Raw genomic sequence first — 21,257 nt, 5'->3', positions numbered from 1 at the left:
TATGTATAATCATATTTATTGTTACTGTCATTGTTGCGCTGCTGTGAAAACACAATTTCCCCTTTAGGGATCAATCTAATCTTATCTTAGTGGAACAAATGGATGGATGCATGGCATTTATGACCATGTGTTTTTTTTTTTGTGTGTGTGTGTTTGTGTGTGTGCAGCAAACAGCCTCAGTTATTCAGCCGTCATTGGTCACTTCACATAGACACACACACACTTTTGCATCAGGTTGGATTGATATTACCATGTACCCACGCTACTTTGCTGATTTTTTTATTTATTTTATTTTAATTTATTAATTTATTTATTTTTCATTCGGTTCTCACGATTTATCGGTCTTTTGTGGGGTTTTTTTGCACACACTTTTGCATCAGGTCGGATTGATATTGCCACGTACCCACGCTACTTTGCTGATTTTTTTATTTATTTTATTTTATTTTTATTTATTCATTAATTTATTTTTTATTTGGTTCTCACGATTTATCGTTCTTTTGTGTTTTTTTTTTTTTTTTGCAGTATTTTAATGATGAAATATTTTAGCCTAAGAAGAAATAAACAAAAAAAAAAGGAAAGATAAACTATAATTCATTTTTAAAAATGAATAAAATACAAGATCTCTTGTGCTAAACAGAATCATGAACTCTGGCTCTTACCATTGTACCCACATGAGATCTCATACAGAATAACAACACGCTCTACATTCCTCTTAAAGGTTGATGTAGGTTCGTTTATGGTTAATATATCTATAAATACCATCAAAATGATCACGTCTCTACTTCGCGGAAATTCACTTTTCGCGTGGGTGCGGGGGGGGGGGGGGGGGGGGGTCTTGGAACGTCACTCCCGCGAAAAGTGAGGGTCCACTGTTTAGAAATAAATGAAAACATTAACGGTTTAAAACATGCGTTGAAAATAAATAACAACAAAATAACACGTCGCATCTGCAGTTGCGTGGATCCGACGCGTCCACGCTTTGACGCGCCAATAACATCCCCGCGGAGTGGATGTGCAAGCGTGCATGTGTGAATGCGTGGAGGAAGGGACGCAAAGAAGACCCCCCACCCTCCGCCCTCCGCTCCTCTTCCCCCGGTCGCCATCCCATCCCTCTCACGGAGCGGCTCGCAGCCCGCGGGGTCCGGACGTGGGAGCGCTGAGATCCGAGCAGCGGATCCCGAGAAGCGAGGCGGGGTCCGGGGAGGGGTGGAGGAGGCGCCGGAGTCGGTGGAGGTCGGGGGTGGGAGGGCGCTGGCGGAGAACATGAAGGAGAAGAATCTGATCGAAACCGCAAAGATGCAGGGCAACGTCTTGGTAAGGTGCTCTGCAGCTCTTCTTCTTCTTCTTCTTGCATGATGAATGGATTCTGCGTTGAAACGTTTTGGAAAGCGAGGCGCTTTTTACGCGCGTCCTCCGTGGACGCTGGACGTGTTGTCATCCAGCCTTGGATGGTTTGGAGGAGGTGGGTGGGTGGGGGGCATTTGTGATAGTTCACACCCTTTTGTGCCTGCTAAATATGCAGTGGACCCTCACTTTTCGCGGGGTGTTACGTTCCACCCCCCCACCCCCACCGCGAAAAGTGAATTTCCGCAAAGTAGAGAGTGATAATTTTGATAGTATTTACAGATATGTTAACCCTCAACAAACCTCACCCAGCACTTTCCCAACAACAATAGTCATATGCTTGCGGTCTATACCAGACTTTTCGATAGATGCTGGCCATTCGTAGAGCGTGGGGTATCGCAAAAAAAAAAAAAAAGACTCTTTTACACTCTAAATAGCTAAATAATACAAAATAAATACATAAATAAATACAAAATAAGTGGACAGTATTCAGGCTTACATGAATGGCAACAAAGTGGACCAGGACATGTATGCTCGGCACAGCCTACAAGGAGATCAGCCGCTCCTCTCTATGAACCAATCAACACGAGGAATGGAACGACATGCTCAATCATCCAATGGCATGCCGAGTACGGGTCTACTTAGCCGATGTTATTCTGGTTGAGATCTCAGGTTGGTGCAATGGTAGGAGCAAGAGGTCGCGATGCTGCATATCGTTGTTTAGCAAAGGAGATCTTGTATTTTATTCATTTCATAAAATGAATTTTTGTTTAATTTTAACCTATTTTTTACCCTTTTTTTTTCTAAAGCAGAAAATGGCTATTTATTCCCTTTTATTTCATAAATGATAAAAAAAAAAAAAAAAAAAAATTGAAAAAAAAAAATCTGCAAAGTCACCAGGGTGCACCGTATACGGCATAGTTGGAAAGTTTTGTGCCGTTTTCCCGGCTGGTTTCTGTGTCTATGCAGCGTCAGAAGCCCCCCGAGGGCGGAGGTAACCTTTCCCCTCCACCCCCCCAGAAGATGCCCTCCACCACCCCCACCCCCATTAATATTTTACCGCCCCCGCAGGGGAAGGTGAGTTGCAGGGGTATTATTGCCCCGGCCGCCTCTATGTGTGCACAGCGTTAATACCAAACGTCCTCTGGAGCTGACGGCGGGGGCAGTATCACAACCACCACCCTTTCTGGGAGGTTCTTTTACATTTTTGATCCGGGGCGATATGACGTTCCGCTATTCGCCCTCACGCTTTTTCGCCGTCCAACTGAAATTTCTTGATTTTCGCCCTATTTCTAGCTGAATAAGCGGCGCGCTGAGAACACTCAAGGCCGTTTTTTTTTATTTTGAGGATGCCAGGGCACAGCTGTGTCGACTCAGGCTTTTCTAATTGGTTCCCTCCGCCAGGAGAACCCCCCCCCCCTCTCACCGTGGCCTTATTTTGTGTTTATTTCTTTAATCCACAAGTAATGGAAAGTAAACGCGTTGGCGCCGGCGTGTGTTTTATTAGGTTTTCGAAAACAACTCCAGTTGAAGGAATAGTTAACAACTAAACTCGTGTTTGGTGTGGCCAACGTGATGTGCAGTCAGGGGAGGCAGGAGAGGCTGTGCCTCACTTGCTACTTTTGGAAAGAAAAAAAAAAATGAAAAGAAGAATTTAACAGTTATTTATCAGTGATTTGCACTATAAAGGAATTTTTTTTAACTTCACCCGTTTTAGATTTTTTTTTTAAATTCAAAATGGCTGGATTTTCACATTTGCTGTTCATATCATTTTTATAGAATCATTCTCTTATCCGAACTGAATACTTGAGCAGCAGCGGTGAGGTTCAGTCAGGGGAGGCAGGAGAGGCCATGCCTCACTTGCTAATCTTGGAAAGAAAAAAATGTCAAAGGACAAAAAAAAAAGTAAATAGTTATATTTAAGTGATCTACACTCTAAAAGTATTTGTCATCTAACCGTACCAGTTTTTTTATTGTTTTTTATTCAGAATTGCTGGATTTTTACATTTACTGTTCAAACTTGTAGATGTGCAGTGAGGCTGCCAACTGTTGAGCCTCACCATAGATAGTGCATTGACAGCTGACTGCTGCCACGCTCTGCACCAAAACCGTATTGCCGTCGCTCTGTATGTCTCTACTAAAACCATTTTGCCATATGAACTACATTTCCAATGTATTTATGGTCAACAACTATATGAGTGTTCCTAGTTTCTTGTGCTGAGTGATCATAAGACGGCTGCGAAGAGCCACTCAGTGAGGCAAGCAGTTCTCCTGCCTCATGGAAGTCAGTGCCTCGCCAGCCATGAACCTCCCCGCACGTCACTGCTGGTCTTCCAGAGTGACGTTGAAGCTTTCCAGAGGCTTCGAATCGAATCTGGTTCCAGGAAATTGCCTCCTCCAGGGGGAGCCTTTTTAGATTTGAACGATGTGCTGCAAGCATCCGGGACTGCATCTTGAGTCAAAACCAAACCACCATGAAGAAGAAAAGGAAGAGGACACCGAATGCATGGAGGTGAAAGCTGCCTCAGCGTTCGTGGAACAATAACTATGAACCATCAGATGGTTGAAGTGCTTCTATTTTGCCTCTGCGCTGCTTTGCCATGTGAAGAACCCTGTTAGCCGTTAGCTAACTTTGCAAATTCGGGCCAAAGCCCCTAAAAACCCCTCCGAGGCCAGAAGAGCTCGGAACTCTTCGTCACTCCACTTCTCACTGCTTCTGCCTGATATTAGTTACAAGAAAACATCTGACCGGTGACAATTATAGTTTTTAGCGGTGGCGCTCGATCGTTCTCCATCGCTTAACGGGCCATCGCTACGTTTGTTGTTGCGCCCGTTGGGTTTTCCGTTGGGGCAAACAGGCGCTACTTGTAAATGTGGACCCGAAACCCCCCTCAAGGTGTTTTCTTTTCTTTTTTTTCCCCCTGTGTATTAAATTGCAGCTAATCAACTCAGCATTCAGAGGCCTGTAATGGGGGTGGGGAAAAAATGATGTTACCATGGGATACCAGGGCAATCTGGTAGTGTTTTCTCTCACAATCGTGCCGTTGCTCACTATGCCTGCGCTGCACTTCTGTTTTTGCTTCTTGTGTCTAATTGCCGGCTGACGTGACAAAAACATCCGCCGTTTCAAGGACAAGCTGATATTTTTTTTTTATAGAATTTTGAACAAATGCATGCGAGGATGGTTGTAATAACAACGAAAACAAAACAAAACAAACAGACGTCATCAGGTCTCGTCGCCCCTCCCGAACCCACGCTTTATCGATCGCCGTAACAACGGGATCATACATAAAAACATTGATTTGATTGATTGGCTTTCAGGGGGGGGATGTGTCTCGCAGTGGCTTGGCTGACACACACACACACACACACACACACTGCTCTGGTGAGTTGATGTCAGCTGTTTACATGGTTTGGCATGTGTGACACACTCGGTCATAAACTTCCTGTTTTGTTTTTGTTTTCCAAAATGAAAGACCCGCATCCTGTTTACATTTAGATTGATTTAGTTTCGATTTTTTTTGTTTGTTAGTTTATCTGGTCTTTTTTTTTTTTGTTTTTTTCAAAATCAAGTCAAAAATGTCAATGTCAGTTTAAACAAGTGCAAAATCGGAAAGATGCATGTGTATGTATATATATATATGTGTGTGTGCATGTTTATATTATATACTGACATACATATTTCCAAACTTATGTTTATTATTTAATTTATGTATGTGTATATGCATATGTGTATATGCATGTGTCTGTATATATGTGTATATATATATATATATATGTTTGATATATGTATGTATAATTGTGTTTGACTGTATGAACATCTAACTATGTGAACATATATTAGTGTATATAAATACATATATGTGTTTAATGTATATATGTATGCATGTATATGTGTGCATATATATATATATATATATAGAGAGAGAGAGAGAGAGAGATGTTTAATTATGTTAATATATTTGTTTTCATATGCATACATACAAACATGTATATATGTATATATGTACATATATATATATTATGTGTCAATCTGTCAGTCTTTTTTCAATATCATAGCTTTTTGTATCCATATATCATTTCAGGACAGAGCTAACAGAGCTGCTAATCATTCATTCATTCATACTGGTGATACAGACATGCAACCATTCACTCGTTCATTGGCATTGCTATCGATTTATCATCACAAACCTGTAAATCGATCGGTACTAATCCTTTTGTTTTTTGCGTGAGGTTTTCCATGGAAATTTAAAGGTCAGCGGAAACACACCCGTCGTCTCCCCATACGTTTGGATCCAGTCGGCGCTGCTTGCTGCATATTTATAATTCCGTTTCTAAACATCGATATGATCATAATCCAGCTGTTCAAATACATGGAGTCATCATGAGGTCGATGCGTGGAAAAAAAATGTGTAAATCCAATTTCAGCTCTGTTGGACGGCTAATTACATTTAAGCTAAAGAGGCAAATTGGATGGTAACCACAGCGGGTTGTTGCATCTTGCCTACACTTTTTTGCTCTTCGCAGCAACTGCATTGAAGCATGCCGCTGTTCCACCGATATTAAATAATAGTATGATCTGCTCAATCGTGTTTCATGGAGTCGGAGTCCTGCTACTTACAGTGGACCTTTGCTACTTCGCTATCGCGCTCTGGCTACCTCGCAGATTTTTTTCATCATTCCGTTCTCGCGATTTATCGTTCTTTAGCTTTTTTATGCAGTATTTGCAATTTTTTTTCGTGATGAAATAGCCATATTCAAGAAGTAAAAGTAAACTAAAATTCATTTTATGAAAAAAAATATGAGAGCTCCTCTGCTAAACAAAGATAGCCAGCATCGCGAACTCTCGCCCCTATCATTGTACCCACGCAAGATCTCATACGGAATAACATCGGCTTAGTAAAACCGTACCTGGCATCCGATTGGCTTCCGGTTGAGCATGTCATTCTGTTTCCTGTGTTGATTGGTTCATGGTGAGAAGCAGCTGATCTCCTTTTAGGTTGTGTCAAGCATACATGTCCTGGTCCACGTGTTGATTAGTTCATGGAGAGAAGCAGCTGATCTCCTTTTAGGTTGTGTCAAGCATACATGTCCTGGTCCACTCCACTGCTGTTCATTTAAACGTGAATACTGTCCACTTTGTGCTATTTAGTTTGTGAAAGTGTCTTTTTTTTTGCGATAGCTTAGCATTTACCCAAAAGTCTGGTACAAACCCCAGGCGTAGCAGGAAGATGCTGACTATTGTTTGTATGTTACAATTATCCAAAAGTGTTTAGTGTACTTTATAAGAGCGTGGGAAGTGGAACACACTCGATGGTGGGTTATAACATAACCATAACATGATAGCGGGAGGTTTGTAAAAGGTTAGGTTCGTTGAGGATTAAAATCTGTATATACCATCAAAACTATCACATATCTACTTTGTGGAAATTCACTTTTCGCAGGGGATCCTGGAACGTCACTCTTTGTGGGAGTGACGTTCCCGGATCCCCCGTGAAAAGTGTATTTTATTTTCAATCAACGGCGCTTGTCGGCCGCTGTGACGTACGACCCCCTTTGCTAACCGCTACGTCCGGTCCTGCCGATCGCATCCTGGTGCGGCGCGTGAGAATTCTTGCGTTTGGCGCCCCGAGGCCACACCTTGCGGCGCCGCATTCTGACGGAGGGTCCGTCCGACACGATTTGGTGCTTCGCCATGCAGTTAATGCGTTTTCAATACAGACATAACGGCCGCGGGCCATCTTGTAGGGGTTATGTCAATAGCGACGACCGCTTGTTTTCATGCCTCGCCTTTTCAAACTATGTGAGGAAGAAGGAGTGTTTGTCTACCTCTGCATGCGTGCTGCTTTATCGATCGGCTCTGCGATGCCTGCTGCGGTTTAGTCTGCGATTTCCCAGATACGGGGTATCTGTTACCCGTCAGCGTCGCCATGGTGGATCTTTGGCCGTTGCTGCCGCTGCATTTTGATGCTCTCACACCTAACGAGGCCTGAAGGGAGTGAGTTGTGAGGCGAAGGGAAAGGTGCGCAACCGACGATCACCCGCATCTCTGCTCGATGGAATATATTTATTCAGTTTGGAGCAAAACTGCCCATCAGCACTTGAATCACGTCAACATTTTAGATACCTCGTCTAATGAATATGGGTTCGCTGATCGATTCGGCAGCAGAGATTCTCCAGAGATGGTCTGTTAGCAGGTATTAGATCATCTTGACGTTGCGTGTTTTTGGTGGAGCTTCTACACCGGCTTGCATGAGAAAACGCCAAAATGGTTAAAAGAGATACTTCCTGCACGTCACGCCGTATTGTCCGTTTGATAAAAAAGCCAAAGTGATTGATTCGTCTTTCAAGATTCCCTTGAGGCCCGGCGGTTTTTCCTCAGCTGTCAATTCAAGACAGCTGATATGAGGTGATTCTAAAGGTCGTCCATGCTCGCGTCACAAATGTAAACAGTAAACAGGTGCGTCAGTTTCAAATGTCATTGAAACGTCACTGAATAAAGGTTTGAAAAAAAAAAAGAAAAAAAAATGCACGCCAAGAGTGCTTCAAAACTAAAAATAATTTATTTTAAAAAAGAGTACAGAATATGTATCCTAGTATTCTTCAAACGCTTACCAAAATATCTTACATGTAATTGTGGCGCGATTTTTTTAATTTTTTTTTTTGCATTTCTCGTTAGCTATAAAATTTAATTTTAACGTTATCCTCAATTTGTTTCGGAAAAGACTTAAGAAACATATAGTCTTAACATACGGACAGATATGGAACTTTTTTTTTGATTGTCGTTAAAACGTCACCGCCCACTTATTTTTCAAGTGTTGTTGTTGAGCAGTGCATCCACTAGAGGGCAGCGCAGAGTTCAGAGGTCACTTACGAGTTCTGGAGGTGGCGAGAATGTAAATTCCAAGAAATATCGACGCCATGTTGCCTTCTTGCTCTACGTTGCTTTTCCTAGCATACAAGCGTACGACCACCCCGCTGCGAGCATTGCTAGCATTGGTTACGTAGCTGCAAGCTCCCCGAAAACATACAGGATTATGCGAAATTTGAAATCATAATTGAGAATTTAATCTAGATTAATTAATTTAGATTAACTAATTTAACTGAGGAAGTTGGAAATCGGTATTTGCCTTTCCAACAAACTGCATCCTTGTGAATCTGCTCGGGGGCTGGGAGGCCTGGACGTCGTCCGCAAACCGTTCGGATTAAATATTTTACAAAGGACACGCAACCTGACCTTACTGGTGCTCCTAAAGACCACCAGGAAGCAACACGCATAAATCAACGGAATAGGAAATGAAAAGGAGCCCGCGGCCGTCGCTGCATTATTCACAGTTTGGACACGACGTATAGAAGTGGAGGAAAAAAAAAAAAAGGAAGGTCCAACGAGAGTTCAAGGATTTTCACTCGTCACAGCCTAAACGGCATCAGGCTTGTTGATGTTTGAAGATGTTGACATGGTGGACATCGACCAAGGTTGCGGGTTAAAGCTCTGACCCTTTAGGCATCGATTTCACTGGAATCTTCTCCGTCGCAAGTTTTATCAGTCACGGTTTCTTCGGCTTCATCGCTTTCACCGGACCGTCGGGCGAGAATCAAATCCGGGCGATAAGCCGCTACTTTTTTCCCACTGCAGCTTAAACAACGATGCGGCTAATTTATGGATTTTTTTTTTTTTTTTTTCGGGACTATCGAGCTTCGCATCGCCGAAACGTTTAGCCGCGTCACATCGGATCGATGACATGACCGTGAAATTCTGAGGCCGTTCGATTCCGACACGGAAGACCAAGATAGCGATCAGCCGGAGTCGGACGAAGCGGGGATTGAAAATGGATGGATGGATGGACTTTTCCTCGCGTTATTTATTATTAATCTTTTTCATCAGCGTTTTTCGGTAAAAAGCTTTTCCAGCACGTGTTTGTGGATGTTATCGGTATGTATTTGATTAAAAGTAAAAAAAAAAAAATATGTGTGTAAATATCTCATGCTACAAGATGGAGACAAGCTCGACCTATAAATGCACACATATACACTGCTCAAAAAAATAAAGGGAACACTTAAAAAAACACATCCTAGATCTAAATGAATGAAATATTCTTATGAAATACTTTGCTCTTTACACAGTTGAATGTGCTGACAACAAAATCACACAAAAATGATCGATGGAAATCAATTGTATCAACCCATGGAGGTCTGGATTAGGAATCACAGTCAAAATTAAAGTGTAAAAACAAACTCCAGGCTGATCCAACTTTGATGTAATGTCCTTAAAACAAGTCCAAATGAATATGTGTTGCTTCCTGAGTGGACACTATGATTTCACACAAGTGGGATTGACTTGGAGTTACATTGTGTTGTTCAAGTGTTCCCTTTATTTTTTTGAGCAGTATATTTAAATGAAACACTCGTTATTTTCAAAAGCCGAGCAGCGGTCTGGCACGTGGGGAGAAATTAACCGTAAAGTTGACCCTTATTGGACTTTTCCTGTTGTACCTCCCCTGATAAGGTCGCTTGTTTTTTTTGGGTGGTCTGGAAAATTCCACATTTAAAGACTTCGCTTTTCACCTTCTAAGTTGTCCTCTCCGGGATCGGACGAGTACACTTCTACGTTTGCCGTCCACGCGGGCAGCAGTATATTTATTTTGTTATTTTTAGCCGGTGTGGCTAATATTCACTTGCATTCATGAGTCTGGAAATTTGGGTAATGCACATCTTCTGTGAATAACAATGTACCGTAATATTTACCAATGGTGCGAGTTCTTGCCCCATTCCCATGGATACGATGGTGATCGGCTTCTAGAACGCCGGGATGAATGGCGCCGGCTTGAGCCGCCGAACTGCCTCGGAGGAATCAGAATTCTTATTTCTTCCCGGTAACCTTTACGTCAGCCTCGGTTTTTCAGCAGCGCGAGCGCACAGCGGCGGCGGCGGCGTTTCACCGGCCGCCCTGGCATGGGGGCGATCGATTGATGTTGGCAGGTGGTCAGAGTTATCGGGATTCCCGGCGTCGGATTTGAAATCTTGCGACGACATTTGTTAATTTGATCTGTCACGCGCCAGGCGTGTCTTGCAGAAAGCCGGGAGGGATTAAATGCTAACTCCCCGGTTAGCTGGCTCTCGTGGTGAAACGTCTTATTTTCACCATTGATTTTTACCCGTTGTCCGAGTGCTAACAATTGTTTCTGCCTCGTCTGTACACGCAGTCATCATTTATATGTATTTATTTGTCAAAAGACGGCCTCAGCAATGTCCGAGGTGTTGCTCCTCACCTGTAAAATGCTCTTTTTCTTGTCCCTGGAGAATAGAAACAAACCGTTAGCGAGATGGCTTTCCTTTTCCTGCACCAACATGGCGGCCTCAGGCGGACCTGCTCCGTTGATTCTTTCAAGCTGAGCTCAAGTCCCGCTTGTTTACGTCTGCATACGAGTCCTGGGCGGTGTTTGTTGAGTTTCTGTTTGTTTATTACGGAGAACTTTTGGTATCGTTGGCCTCAGGAGCTTCTCGTCTGTCAGAGGACTACAAACATGTCCGCCCAGCGGCTGGATTCATGAAGGTTATTTATTTCTTCTTGATGTTTCGGTTAAGGTTGAAAATAACGTCTAAACATGAACGTTTGCACTGAACTCCATGTTCGGACGTGTTTTTTGAACTTAAGGTTCTAAACTTTGGACGACGTTCGAAAAAATGACGATATTGCACGATGGAGTCTCATCTATGTGGCCGATTGGCAGTCAAATAGGGAATGATTTGAAATTAGACGCAATTATAACTTCTCGTAGAATCACGCAGAATATTGCAATTTGGGAAAAAGAACATGGAGACCGAATGTATGAATAATTCAACCTTTTATATTTTCAATATATGATAATGAAAGAAACTGAATTACATCTTTGCGGTTCTAGAATCATCATAATCTCCTGCTCAGTCCCTCCTATGTGCATTTGTAGTTTTTCAATGTATTTATTTATTTGCCTATCTATTTATTTACTTCTCCATTTGAGATACGAAGCACTTTCTGATTCTGACGGATTAAATACATTTAGCGACTGTACACGCACAAAACAACAAAAACATCAAATGTCTTTAGTTTAATGACGACATGTTAAACGATGACTGCAGAGTGAAAACAAAGTGCTGACACCGATCAGCATTTACGATGTTATTACCGTATTTTTCGGTTTATAAGTCGCAGTTTTTTGTCACAGTTCGGCGGGGGGTGCGACTTATACACAGGAGCGACTTATGTGTGAAATTATTGTGCTCTCTTGCTCTGATGTGTGTGTGTGTCTGTGTCTGTGTCTTAAATATATCAGCAATCGTCACACACACACACACGCCAACCAATCAAAATTCAGCGGGGGCGGGTCATGGCAGAAGTGCGCTGGGAAAAAAAAAAGATGCTACCTGATATTTCTCTACCTCTGAAAAATGATAATTTCAACATCAGGGTAACTTATAAAAACGACTGAAAAGGGCTGAACCAAAATGGCACCGAAAAGAAAATCATATTCTGCAGGTGACAAGGTGGAAGTAGTGAAATATGCAGCCGAAAACGGCGATTGAGCAGCAGAAAGAAAGTGTGAAGGTAGAAACTAGAAAACTAAAAAAGCTAATCGTGGGCTAAAAGCTAGCTGTCCTCGGCTAGAGGAACGAGTTCACACTTGGTGCTTGAACAAGGTGCTTCCGGGAGAGGCTTGTCAACAGGACAGTTGCGTCTTCACACCCAGGTAGTTGCCAAGGAGATGAATAGGAATGAGTTTGCAGGAGGATCTTCCTGGTGTTCCCGCTTCATGCAACGCAGTCGCCTCTCTATCAGAGCAAGGACGCCGTCCCGTCGGGATCCAGAAAGGCTGGAATAATTGGAACTGCAAAGTGACGATGACTCTGACGTAAGCGACGTACCGGTGGAAGAGGAAGCGGCGCGTTGTTTACCTTCGGAGTTGGCGGAGTTGTTCAGAAGTGACACCGAAGAAGATTTCCTTGGATTTAGTGATTAAGAGTGACACCGATTGTTTGGTTGTAGCATGTGCTATATGCTATCGTTATTTGAACGACTCTTATCGTCTTATGTTACGTTAGCATAGCCTAGCAGGCACGTTCTCAGTTCTTTCTTTATGCGTCATATAGGCTATACTTATTCAGCCTGTTGTTCTCTATTCTATTTTCATTTTAAATTGCCTTTCAAGATGAAATGTATGTTCTTGGTGTTGGATTTTATCAAATAAATTTCCCCCAAAGTATACCCCAGCACAACTTATATGTGTTTTCTTCGTTCTTTATTATGCATCTTGGCTGGAGCGACTTATAATCTGGAGCAACGTATAGTCCATAAAATACGGTAGTGAATATTAGACCTTGAATAATATAACATTAAAGCGGCATGAGGAAGTTGATATTGTGAAATAATGTCTACTTTTTTCACACGCTTTGAACGCTGCAGCTTAAACATAATTAAAAGTAAAAAAAAAAGGTTTCTGTGTCAATATCTCATGTTATAAAATGAAAACCTGCGGCCTATGTATGTACGCATATATTTTATACTTATTTTTAGCCAGTGCGGCTAATATTCAGGTGCGCTCAATAGTCCGGAAATTATGGCAAAATAAGATAAACTTTATTGACTCTTTTGTGACAGCGGCAAAACAGTTATAGTATTAATAAATATGAATATAAATATAAATAGAAAACAACAACAACAACAAGAACGGATGAAAGAATGGGGAAGAAAAATAGACAACCAAAACAACAACAACAAGGAAAGGCACATAAACAGAGTGACAATAGCAATGACAAAAATAAATAAAAATAAGCAGGATGCCAATGGACTGAGACCAACAAGGATAGAAATAGACGATGAAGTTAAAGCGTGACCGTAATCTTACATTTATATGACTTTGTATCAGTTAAACAGGAGACATGAAAAGATCATGTACTCCATAATGGCCATGGTATTCAAATTTCCATAATATCCCCTGTTTTTGACACACAATAAAACAGCATTACTTTTCCTCCTTGCTTTACGAAAGGTAAAAGTCATCTTGAAAATGTGACTGCACAGAACCAAAAGCCTGTTATTGCTCGAAGACGGATTGAACTTCTGATTTAATCCAATGGATAAATCTTTTAAATCGGTTCGGTGGCGCCACGAGAGGAAAAACAAAAACATTCCCTTCAACTTGCTACAAGAGCCTTGTTTCGAGCGCCTTTTTCCATCGAGATGCTGCACGTGGAATTCTCCGGGGTATCGGGAAGGAGTCGCGCTCCTTATGAATACAGTATTTCTGTTGCTAGCGAGCTTCTTACCAGTCCGGAGCGATCAATCACCACTTAGCCGGGCTACGGCGTGCCGAGCGCTCCTGCGAAATAGCGAGCATACCGCGGTTGAACATCTGATTGCTACAATATTCTCCTTTTTTTTTTTGTTTAATGTGGCGGGGTTTTGTAATTGAGCAAGTAGCCGTGCTGATTTATTTTATTTTCCGTCCTTTTTAATCACGGCGTCGTTCGCGATAGCGATCCCGAGATAGTCGCGGATTGCTGAGCGCAGAGGTACGCGTTCTCTTTTCACGGAGTATATTATCGAGATGAAATTTAGGTAAAAGCCGTAATCCCTTTGCGGATTTATGTGATAGCCTGAGGAAGTGGGGATAAGGAGTGTCGGGAGGGCTGTCGAGGTGGCGCGTTTAGGATTGCAGCATTTTGAATCACGGCTAAGCTCTTTGTCAAAGATAATATCAGGCGAATGACCAAAAGTAATTTACCAATATTTCCACATATATAATGTTTAAAAGGTCAATTAGGAGTGACTGAATTCTCAGGAGTGCCTTTTCTTTGCAGTTGATCGAGTTTTCTGAGAGTTAAGGCCTCTGCTTCGTCAGTTCTGCAAAGTTCTCTCTAGCCTTGACCAGGCGCAGCTCCTCCTCTGCTCCGCCCAGCTAGCATACATGCTAATCTTTATTCAAGGAATCTGACAGCAGCTTGAACAACGCAGCGACAGCAAGGCGACCGAGTGAGATGGTCCTGCCGGTTGTCCTCTCGCGGCGTTTAATGGGAGACAGGAGTTCCTGTAAGGGTGAACAGCGCTGGGATCGACTTCCTCTCGCCGCTAACCTTCGTCAGCACACGTCATTTGGCCTTTGCAAATTTTTTGCAGAGGTAAAGCAAACGTCCCGGTACCTTTTTCCAAGATTTACTGTTCTCGCCTCCCGCGGTGGAAGTAGTGGCCTCGGATGATGACCTTAATTCATCACATGTTGCGCTGCCATACTTTGACTTGTAATCTTCATTTTCTCCTTTGAGCTTTTCCCTTCACGGGTTGTCACAGCGAATCCACCTTCTCCATCTAACCCTCTTCTCTGGATCCTCCTCTCTCACACCAACTAACTTCATATCCTCTCTTACGACGTCCATCAGTCTTTTTCTAGACCTCCAATTCCAGCATCCATCTACCAATATATTCACTATCCCTCCAACCATCTCAGTCTGGCTTCTCTGACCTTCTCACCAAAACATCTAACATGTGCCGTTCCTCTGATGGACTCATTCCTGATCCTATCCGTCCTGGTCACTCCCAGAGAGAACCTCAACATCTTCATCTCTGCGACCTCAAGCTCTGCCTCCTGTCTTTTGGTCATTGTCACTGCTTGTAGAGCAAACAGCATGGCTGGTCTCACCATTGTCTCCTCCACCTTTCCTTTCATTCTGGCCGATAGTCTTCTATCACATAGTAACCATGACACTCATCTCCACCCATTCCAACTTGGTTGAACCTGTTTCTTTACCTCTTTTCCACACTCTCCATTGCTTCCTCCAACTCCCTGTAGCCTCACTGTTCCACCCAGCTTGCTCTGCTTCACATACATATATTCTGTCTTGCTGCGACTAACCTTCATTCTTCTGCTTTCCAGAGCATACCTCCACCTCTCTCGATTTTCCTCAGCTTGTTCCCTTCAGATCACAATATCATCTGCAAACATCACGATATTCCTGACAATCTGTCTGTCAGCCTGTCCATCACCTCTGAAAAGAACAAGAATGGGCTCAAAAACGATCCCTGATAAAGTCCCACCTCCCCCTTGAACTTCTCTTCTAGCATACATGTCCTGCACCAGTCAAACATACTTCTCTGCCAGTCCGGACTTCCCCCGACAATACCATAGTTTATATCACTGTATGCTGGATGCAGTGATTGTAAGGAACAGTAAACAAGACAGAGATAATTGAAATCCTCCAGCTCCACTCCCTGTAGCCTCACCGTTCCACCTGGGTTCCTCTCATTCACACACATATATTCTGTCTTGTTCCAGCTAACCTTCATTCCAATTTAACCCATACCCGTAACATTTATATACCGTATATTTCATGGGTGGCAAAGTTGACACAGTTGTCAGCGCTTCATCCTCACAGCAAGAAGGTCCTTGGTTGGACTCCGACCGGGCGCCTCTTTGTGTGGAGTCTCCATGTTCTCCCCGTGTCTGCACCGGTTACCTCAGGGTTCTCCGGGTTCCTCACACGGTCCGAAAACATGCGGTAGCTTTATCGGACACCCTGAATTGCCCACGAGTGTGAATGAAAGGGGAATGGTTGTATCTCTCTATATGTGGTCCAGGGTGAGTCCCCCCTTTTGCCCAAAAGGCGGGACCAGCTCCCTCGTCACCCTGAGTACAGGATAAACGGTATGGATAATGACGTAATGACCGAATTAATATTTAGTACATCACCCTACTTTGGAATCCTTGTTAATCAGCACTGAAAACTGTACCTTTGGGCAAAGTGCGCAAACAAGATACATCGTATGACCTCCGACGTTCTCGCCGAGAGCCGTGCATCGCTGCGTCGGCCCAAATGTGCTCCCGCAGGTGACCACGTTCCCTCGCAACCTTCACAAAACAATAAGGGTGAAGAAATATTCGTCGTGATGGATTTCTCATTTGGCCGGAAAGTTTTTCGGAGAGTTCATTTTCATGAAGTGCGCTACATTAATGGAAACTGTCTGCAAGGGAGGGACTTCATCTAACGGGATCTTGAAGGCATCATAATTAAACGAGGGGTGGTTCGGCTGTTGTGGTGTCAGAGGCCAGGCGGTACTCACTCAACCTCCGTGCACAGATGGATACAAACGTACAGGAGAAGGTGTTTGTATTTGAGCCTCTGACTTTGTCCTAACACTCCGTGAGAAGGAATGACTACAGATAAGGAAAACAAAGGATGACTGAGAAAGGCCTGTTTCCCGCCTGGCAGTGGAACTCTTTCTTTGTGATCGGCATTAATGATGATTTCCCACAGTAACACTTGTTAGGACCCTGACATGATAAGCTGGTTTTCGCCACTTACTCATGGCTCTGAGTGTAATTGCATTTCACCGGCGGACTGCGTGAACAGAATGAGCAAGCGGACGACACCGAGCTTCCGTTTGAAGCCGCCATGTTTCCGCATGGCGCCCTGTTTTCGATGGAAACCCTTCGCCTTGTGCTCCTTTATTTCCGTAACTGCATTTTAACTGTATCCCTTTCAGGGGCGTTTAATAAAATGAATGAAGCATACACATGTAAAGGGACCGGTAAAAATACAGAATTCTGGTTGAAATCTTCTTGTCTTGGCAACTGGACTTCACTTGAAGTTGTGTCGCCCCTCGTCCGAGAGGCTTCCTTAGTTCAAATGACCGATGGGGAGTTTCAGATTATAAGTGGCAGGTTTTTTTGGTGGGTCCAGTCCAGGGATCGGCAACCCTTAACACCCAAAGAGCCATTTGGACCCAGTTTCCTCGGAAAAGAAAACACTGGGAGCCGCAATTACTTTTTGACGTCTAAAATAAAGGTACCACTGTATATATTGCTTTTTATTACCTTTGCACTTTGTATAAACAAGTGTGTACTGTGTTGCTTCTGAAATTCACAAATTATTACGGAGAAAATTTAATTTTATTGATGTAATGAACTCATTTTGAGCTTTGGGCTTTCAGAGGGTATAGCGGAGCCTTGACCTGAATTTTAAAAATAAATCGGGAAAAAAAATCACTGTGTCAGTAAATAATAAAAAAATAAATATTTGCAAAATATCTTCATAAATATTTATTTTAACTGGTTTATGAGACTTCTGCTCCTGAACTTCTGCGCACAGCATCTGCAAATCGGGACTTTACCGGCTGGCGGGTTTGACGTTATTTTGAGCGGCAAAAAATAATAAATATAATTTTATTTAATATTTCAAAATCACAATAATCTTCCAACTTAGAACAAAAATTTGAAAAAAGGAATTAACACAAATGAAATACACTTCAATTAAATATTTATAATTTATTTTTCCAAGCCACTCGGAGCCGCAGTGTAAAGGTGAAAGAGCCGCGGCTTGTCGAACCCTGGACTAGATGATGGTGGTTTGTGTAAGTGGAAGAGTTGCTAGGTGTAAGCGGGGGTTGTCATGCTAATGGTGTGTCGTTCATTGGAACCAAAGAGCAATTTAGTGGGATTACCTGGATTGGAATGTGAAAACGTAAATCTAAACAAAAGAGTGAAACCTGTTGAATCACATGAGCAGAGGCTCATGTGGACGTTACCGGGGGCTGGTTCTGCTGGCGGGTCTTTCCTGGTTGTTTGGGGGGTGCAGGTGGGCCTGGTTGTGCTAATCTGTCTTGGTATTGATCCCAGTACAGCTTTTAGTTTTACCTTTTCACATTCAAATCCAGGTAATCTCACTAATCCGCTCTTTGGTTCCGATGAGCGACACTCCCGTTAGCATAACAACCCGCCTTACATCTAGTTTCTGACACAACAAGCCACCATAAGATAGACCCGCCCAAAATCCTGGCAGTTCTATTCAGAAACTCCCCATGGGTCATTTGAAAAGCCTGAAACGTCTAAATGTGAAGAAATTCCAGTTGGGTACAGCGTCTTGCTCATGAACATTTCGACGCACTAGGAGGAGCCACCAATCAAACCAGGAATGTTTGGTTCAAAGGACGAACGCTCTGTCGGGAACATGGACGGCTAACAGAAACAGCAAGCTGATGAATTGCTAGTAGCCCATCGCTGTTAGCCATTTTAACACTGGGGTTGATGTTGGCCGCTAACGCCCGATAGCATAACAACCCCCCTTACACATAGTTCCTGCAAATCAACTCTTCCACTGAGACAACAAGCCACCATAATGTAGACCCGCCCAAAACCCTGGCAGTTACATTCAGAAACTCGGTCATTAGAACGAAAGAAGAAGATGAGGGCTGAAACGTCTTCACGCGAAGAAATTCAAGTCCAGTTGCCAAGACAAGAAGATTTGAACAAGAATTCACTAAGAACTGGATGACTGAGAACCTCCATAAACATACATAACATACTTCCATAAACATACCGAAGCTAAAGTTAGCACAAAGCTAATTGTAGCCCGTGAAAGTTGATGTTAAAAAAATGGAAGGCATTAACTCAATTGATACCCCTTGTCCGCCTTGCGATGCCCCGGCAAGCCCAGACCCCGTCATCGGGAACCCCGGTCGCCCGCGGACGGTAATCTGTATCGGAAATTATCGAGGCTGTAGAAAAAAGCTCAGCCCTTAAGCAGTGACCGCTTATAAGAAGGTAAAGAATGAGGAGAATATGGTTGAATGAACGAGTCGCGGAGCGGGCCGACCGAACGGGTAGCAGATGGAGGGGCGGGGGGGTAAAAGCTGCGATGCCAAGTCTTTCACTTTCAAACTGGACCAATCGATGGAACATGATGGGGAGTTTGGAAACCCATTAAAATCTTAGCCGGGGAAAACAATGCGGGCCAAATGTTTTCCCACAATGAGCAGCGTTCTGTCAGACCGCGAAAATCAGTTCTTTTTTTTTTTTTTTTTTTTTGGGAATGGGTTTCATAGAACAAACAAGGATGCGAAGACTTACAGGAGCGGTTGCTAGAGGCAACTATAGGCTCTGCAAAATGACTTTTAGGAATATGCACAGGGAAATCGTCAAGCTGTTCGGGCGAGCTGTTAGATCATAACTTTGACTTGGCTTTCACTTTTCATTATAAGGGATTTGCGATTATTTTCTTTTGGACGATTAACAGGAGTGACAGGAGGAAGCACAGACATCGATGAAAGGAGTCCTCAACGGGAGAATATCCTATCTATATTTTAAAGCTGTCAAAATGTATGTTTTAATCCAGATAAGTTAATTTGGACGATTCATTTGATTAAAATATTTAACACAGTGACTCCAAAACACATTATTCTACTGACTGGCACTGTCGTTCTAGTGTTAGCGGGTAGCAGAACCGACAAAACCAAGATGGACGACTCCAAACAACATGTGTTTGGGTCCATAAAGGAGGGGCAGGAAGTAGTTGCCATACTTTTGCTGGAGAACTTCCTGTTTATAATACCGCGTCAACGGCGAGCAGACGTTAGCCGAGGACTTTGGCCGCTGCGAAGTCCGGCTTTGCAAAACTCAGGGGCCTCAGATAATGTGAACTAGTGAGGTTGTCTCAGCATCTGCATGGAAAAAGGTGGCTCAAATTTGAAGATTTGGATAAAGAGAAAAAAGAAAAAAAACATGTGAAATATGTGAAGTTATTTTGTTTTTTATTGTGCAATCTGGACAACATTTTTATTTTTTAAATTCTCCAAACCCCATGTTATATATGTATAGCAGTAGTGGTATCCACAGTCCTCTGTTATGAGTCTTTTTGCCCCCCCCCCACCCCCCCCACAATAATTAATCTACGATTAATCTAAATTAATCCAGACGATACTGTGATTAACCTGATTAAACATTTTAATCTATTAACAGCCCAACTTAAATATATATATAAGTGACTTGTAATGAGAAGAAGTGATATTTATTTTGTTGCCTGAATGATGAAGTAAATGGCATCTTACAATTAGTAAAAATGGGTATTAATTGTGATTAATCTAAATTAATCCCGATGGTGCTGTCATAATTCTGACTAAACATTTTAGTCCACTGACAATTCAATTTAATATCTGCAATATAAGTGACTTTTTATTTGAAGAAGTGATATTTATTTTGTTGCCTGAATGATTTGCACGCCATCTTACAATTAGAAATGAATGGGTGTTAATTATCAATAATCTAAATTAATCCACATCGGCCCCGTGATTGACTAATTTAAAAAAGAAACACCTTTTCCAGTCCTGATATAAATTATATATATAAATGCTTACATATAATCTGTTTTTCGTCGGATGCGAGGGATGCAGTGACAGTTTGACACCTTCAAATCTTGAAAGTAATCATCAAAAGATCATATTAAGTCAGTGAGTCAGTCCATGACCGCGCTTCCTCTAGTGAATGTCAAACGGATTTAAGATATTGTCGGAAGTGGTGGAGGTGTGTGGGTGTGTGTGTGTGTGTGTGTGTGTGTGTGTGTTGGTGGGGAGGCAGTCTTGAATGCTTTCTATCAGAAGTGGCCCGTCTTTCAAAGCCTGTCTGGTTGACCTTTAGGGAATCAGGTGATAAAGTAAAAATGGGAACAAAGTTCATTTGCAGACCAATATGGCGGTTAGAGGGTGGGTTGGGGGGGTTGAGTATGTTTTATTTTTAAAATCTAATTTAATTTTCATTCATTCATTCATCCATTCATTCTGCACCAACTGCAGCGCCAGCATTCTGCCCGTGTTTTCCTTTTACCATTTTTCTGGACCATAAGGCGCGCTGCATTATAAGGCGCACTAGTTCATCTGCTTGCTTCATTCACTTCCGTACCGTTGATTCATTAATGTTGAATTCTTTCTCGGTTGCTCTTTTCTCATCATCTACTGCGTGACCGAGAGCCTTGAGTTTGAATTCCACTTCATGTCTCTTAACAGGTGCCATTTTTGGGGGTCCTCAGTAATATTTAGTCGAAGCACAGTATGTACCGCTATTCTAAAAATTGGCGTCGGTAAGCGTATTACGTACTGTTCTGTGATTGGTTTA

At 42.7% G+C, this 21,257-nt stretch overlaps 1 protein-coding gene across 1 annotated transcript in view; it reads left to right on the top strand.

Annotated features, from left to right (window-relative positions):
- Positions 1–1,095: 1,095 nt before the first annotated feature.
- The window catches only part of LOC147231591 (A-type potassium channel modulatory protein DPP6-like), a 344,451-nt gene continuing 324,289 nt past the window's right edge, over positions 1,096–21,257 (top strand). Inside the window, exon 1 of the mRNA XM_086150475.1 lies at positions 1,096–1,314. Within this exon, the coding sequence (XP_086006601.1) occupies positions 1,264–1,314 (51 nt within the window). The 5' untranslated portion in view covers positions 1,096–1,263. The remainder of the gene's footprint in view (positions 1,315–21,257) is intronic.

This window comes from Fistularia commersonii, chromosome 8 (assembly GCF_037954325.1).
Source record: "Fistularia commersonii isolate RoL2024-O1a breed Wild chromosome 8, RoL_Fcom_v1.0, whole genome shotgun sequence".
Lineage (NCBI taxonomy): Eukaryota > Metazoa > Chordata > Actinopteri > Syngnathiformes > Fistulariidae > Fistularia > Fistularia commersonii.
This window is presented reverse-complemented; position numbering and strand designations above follow the sequence as displayed.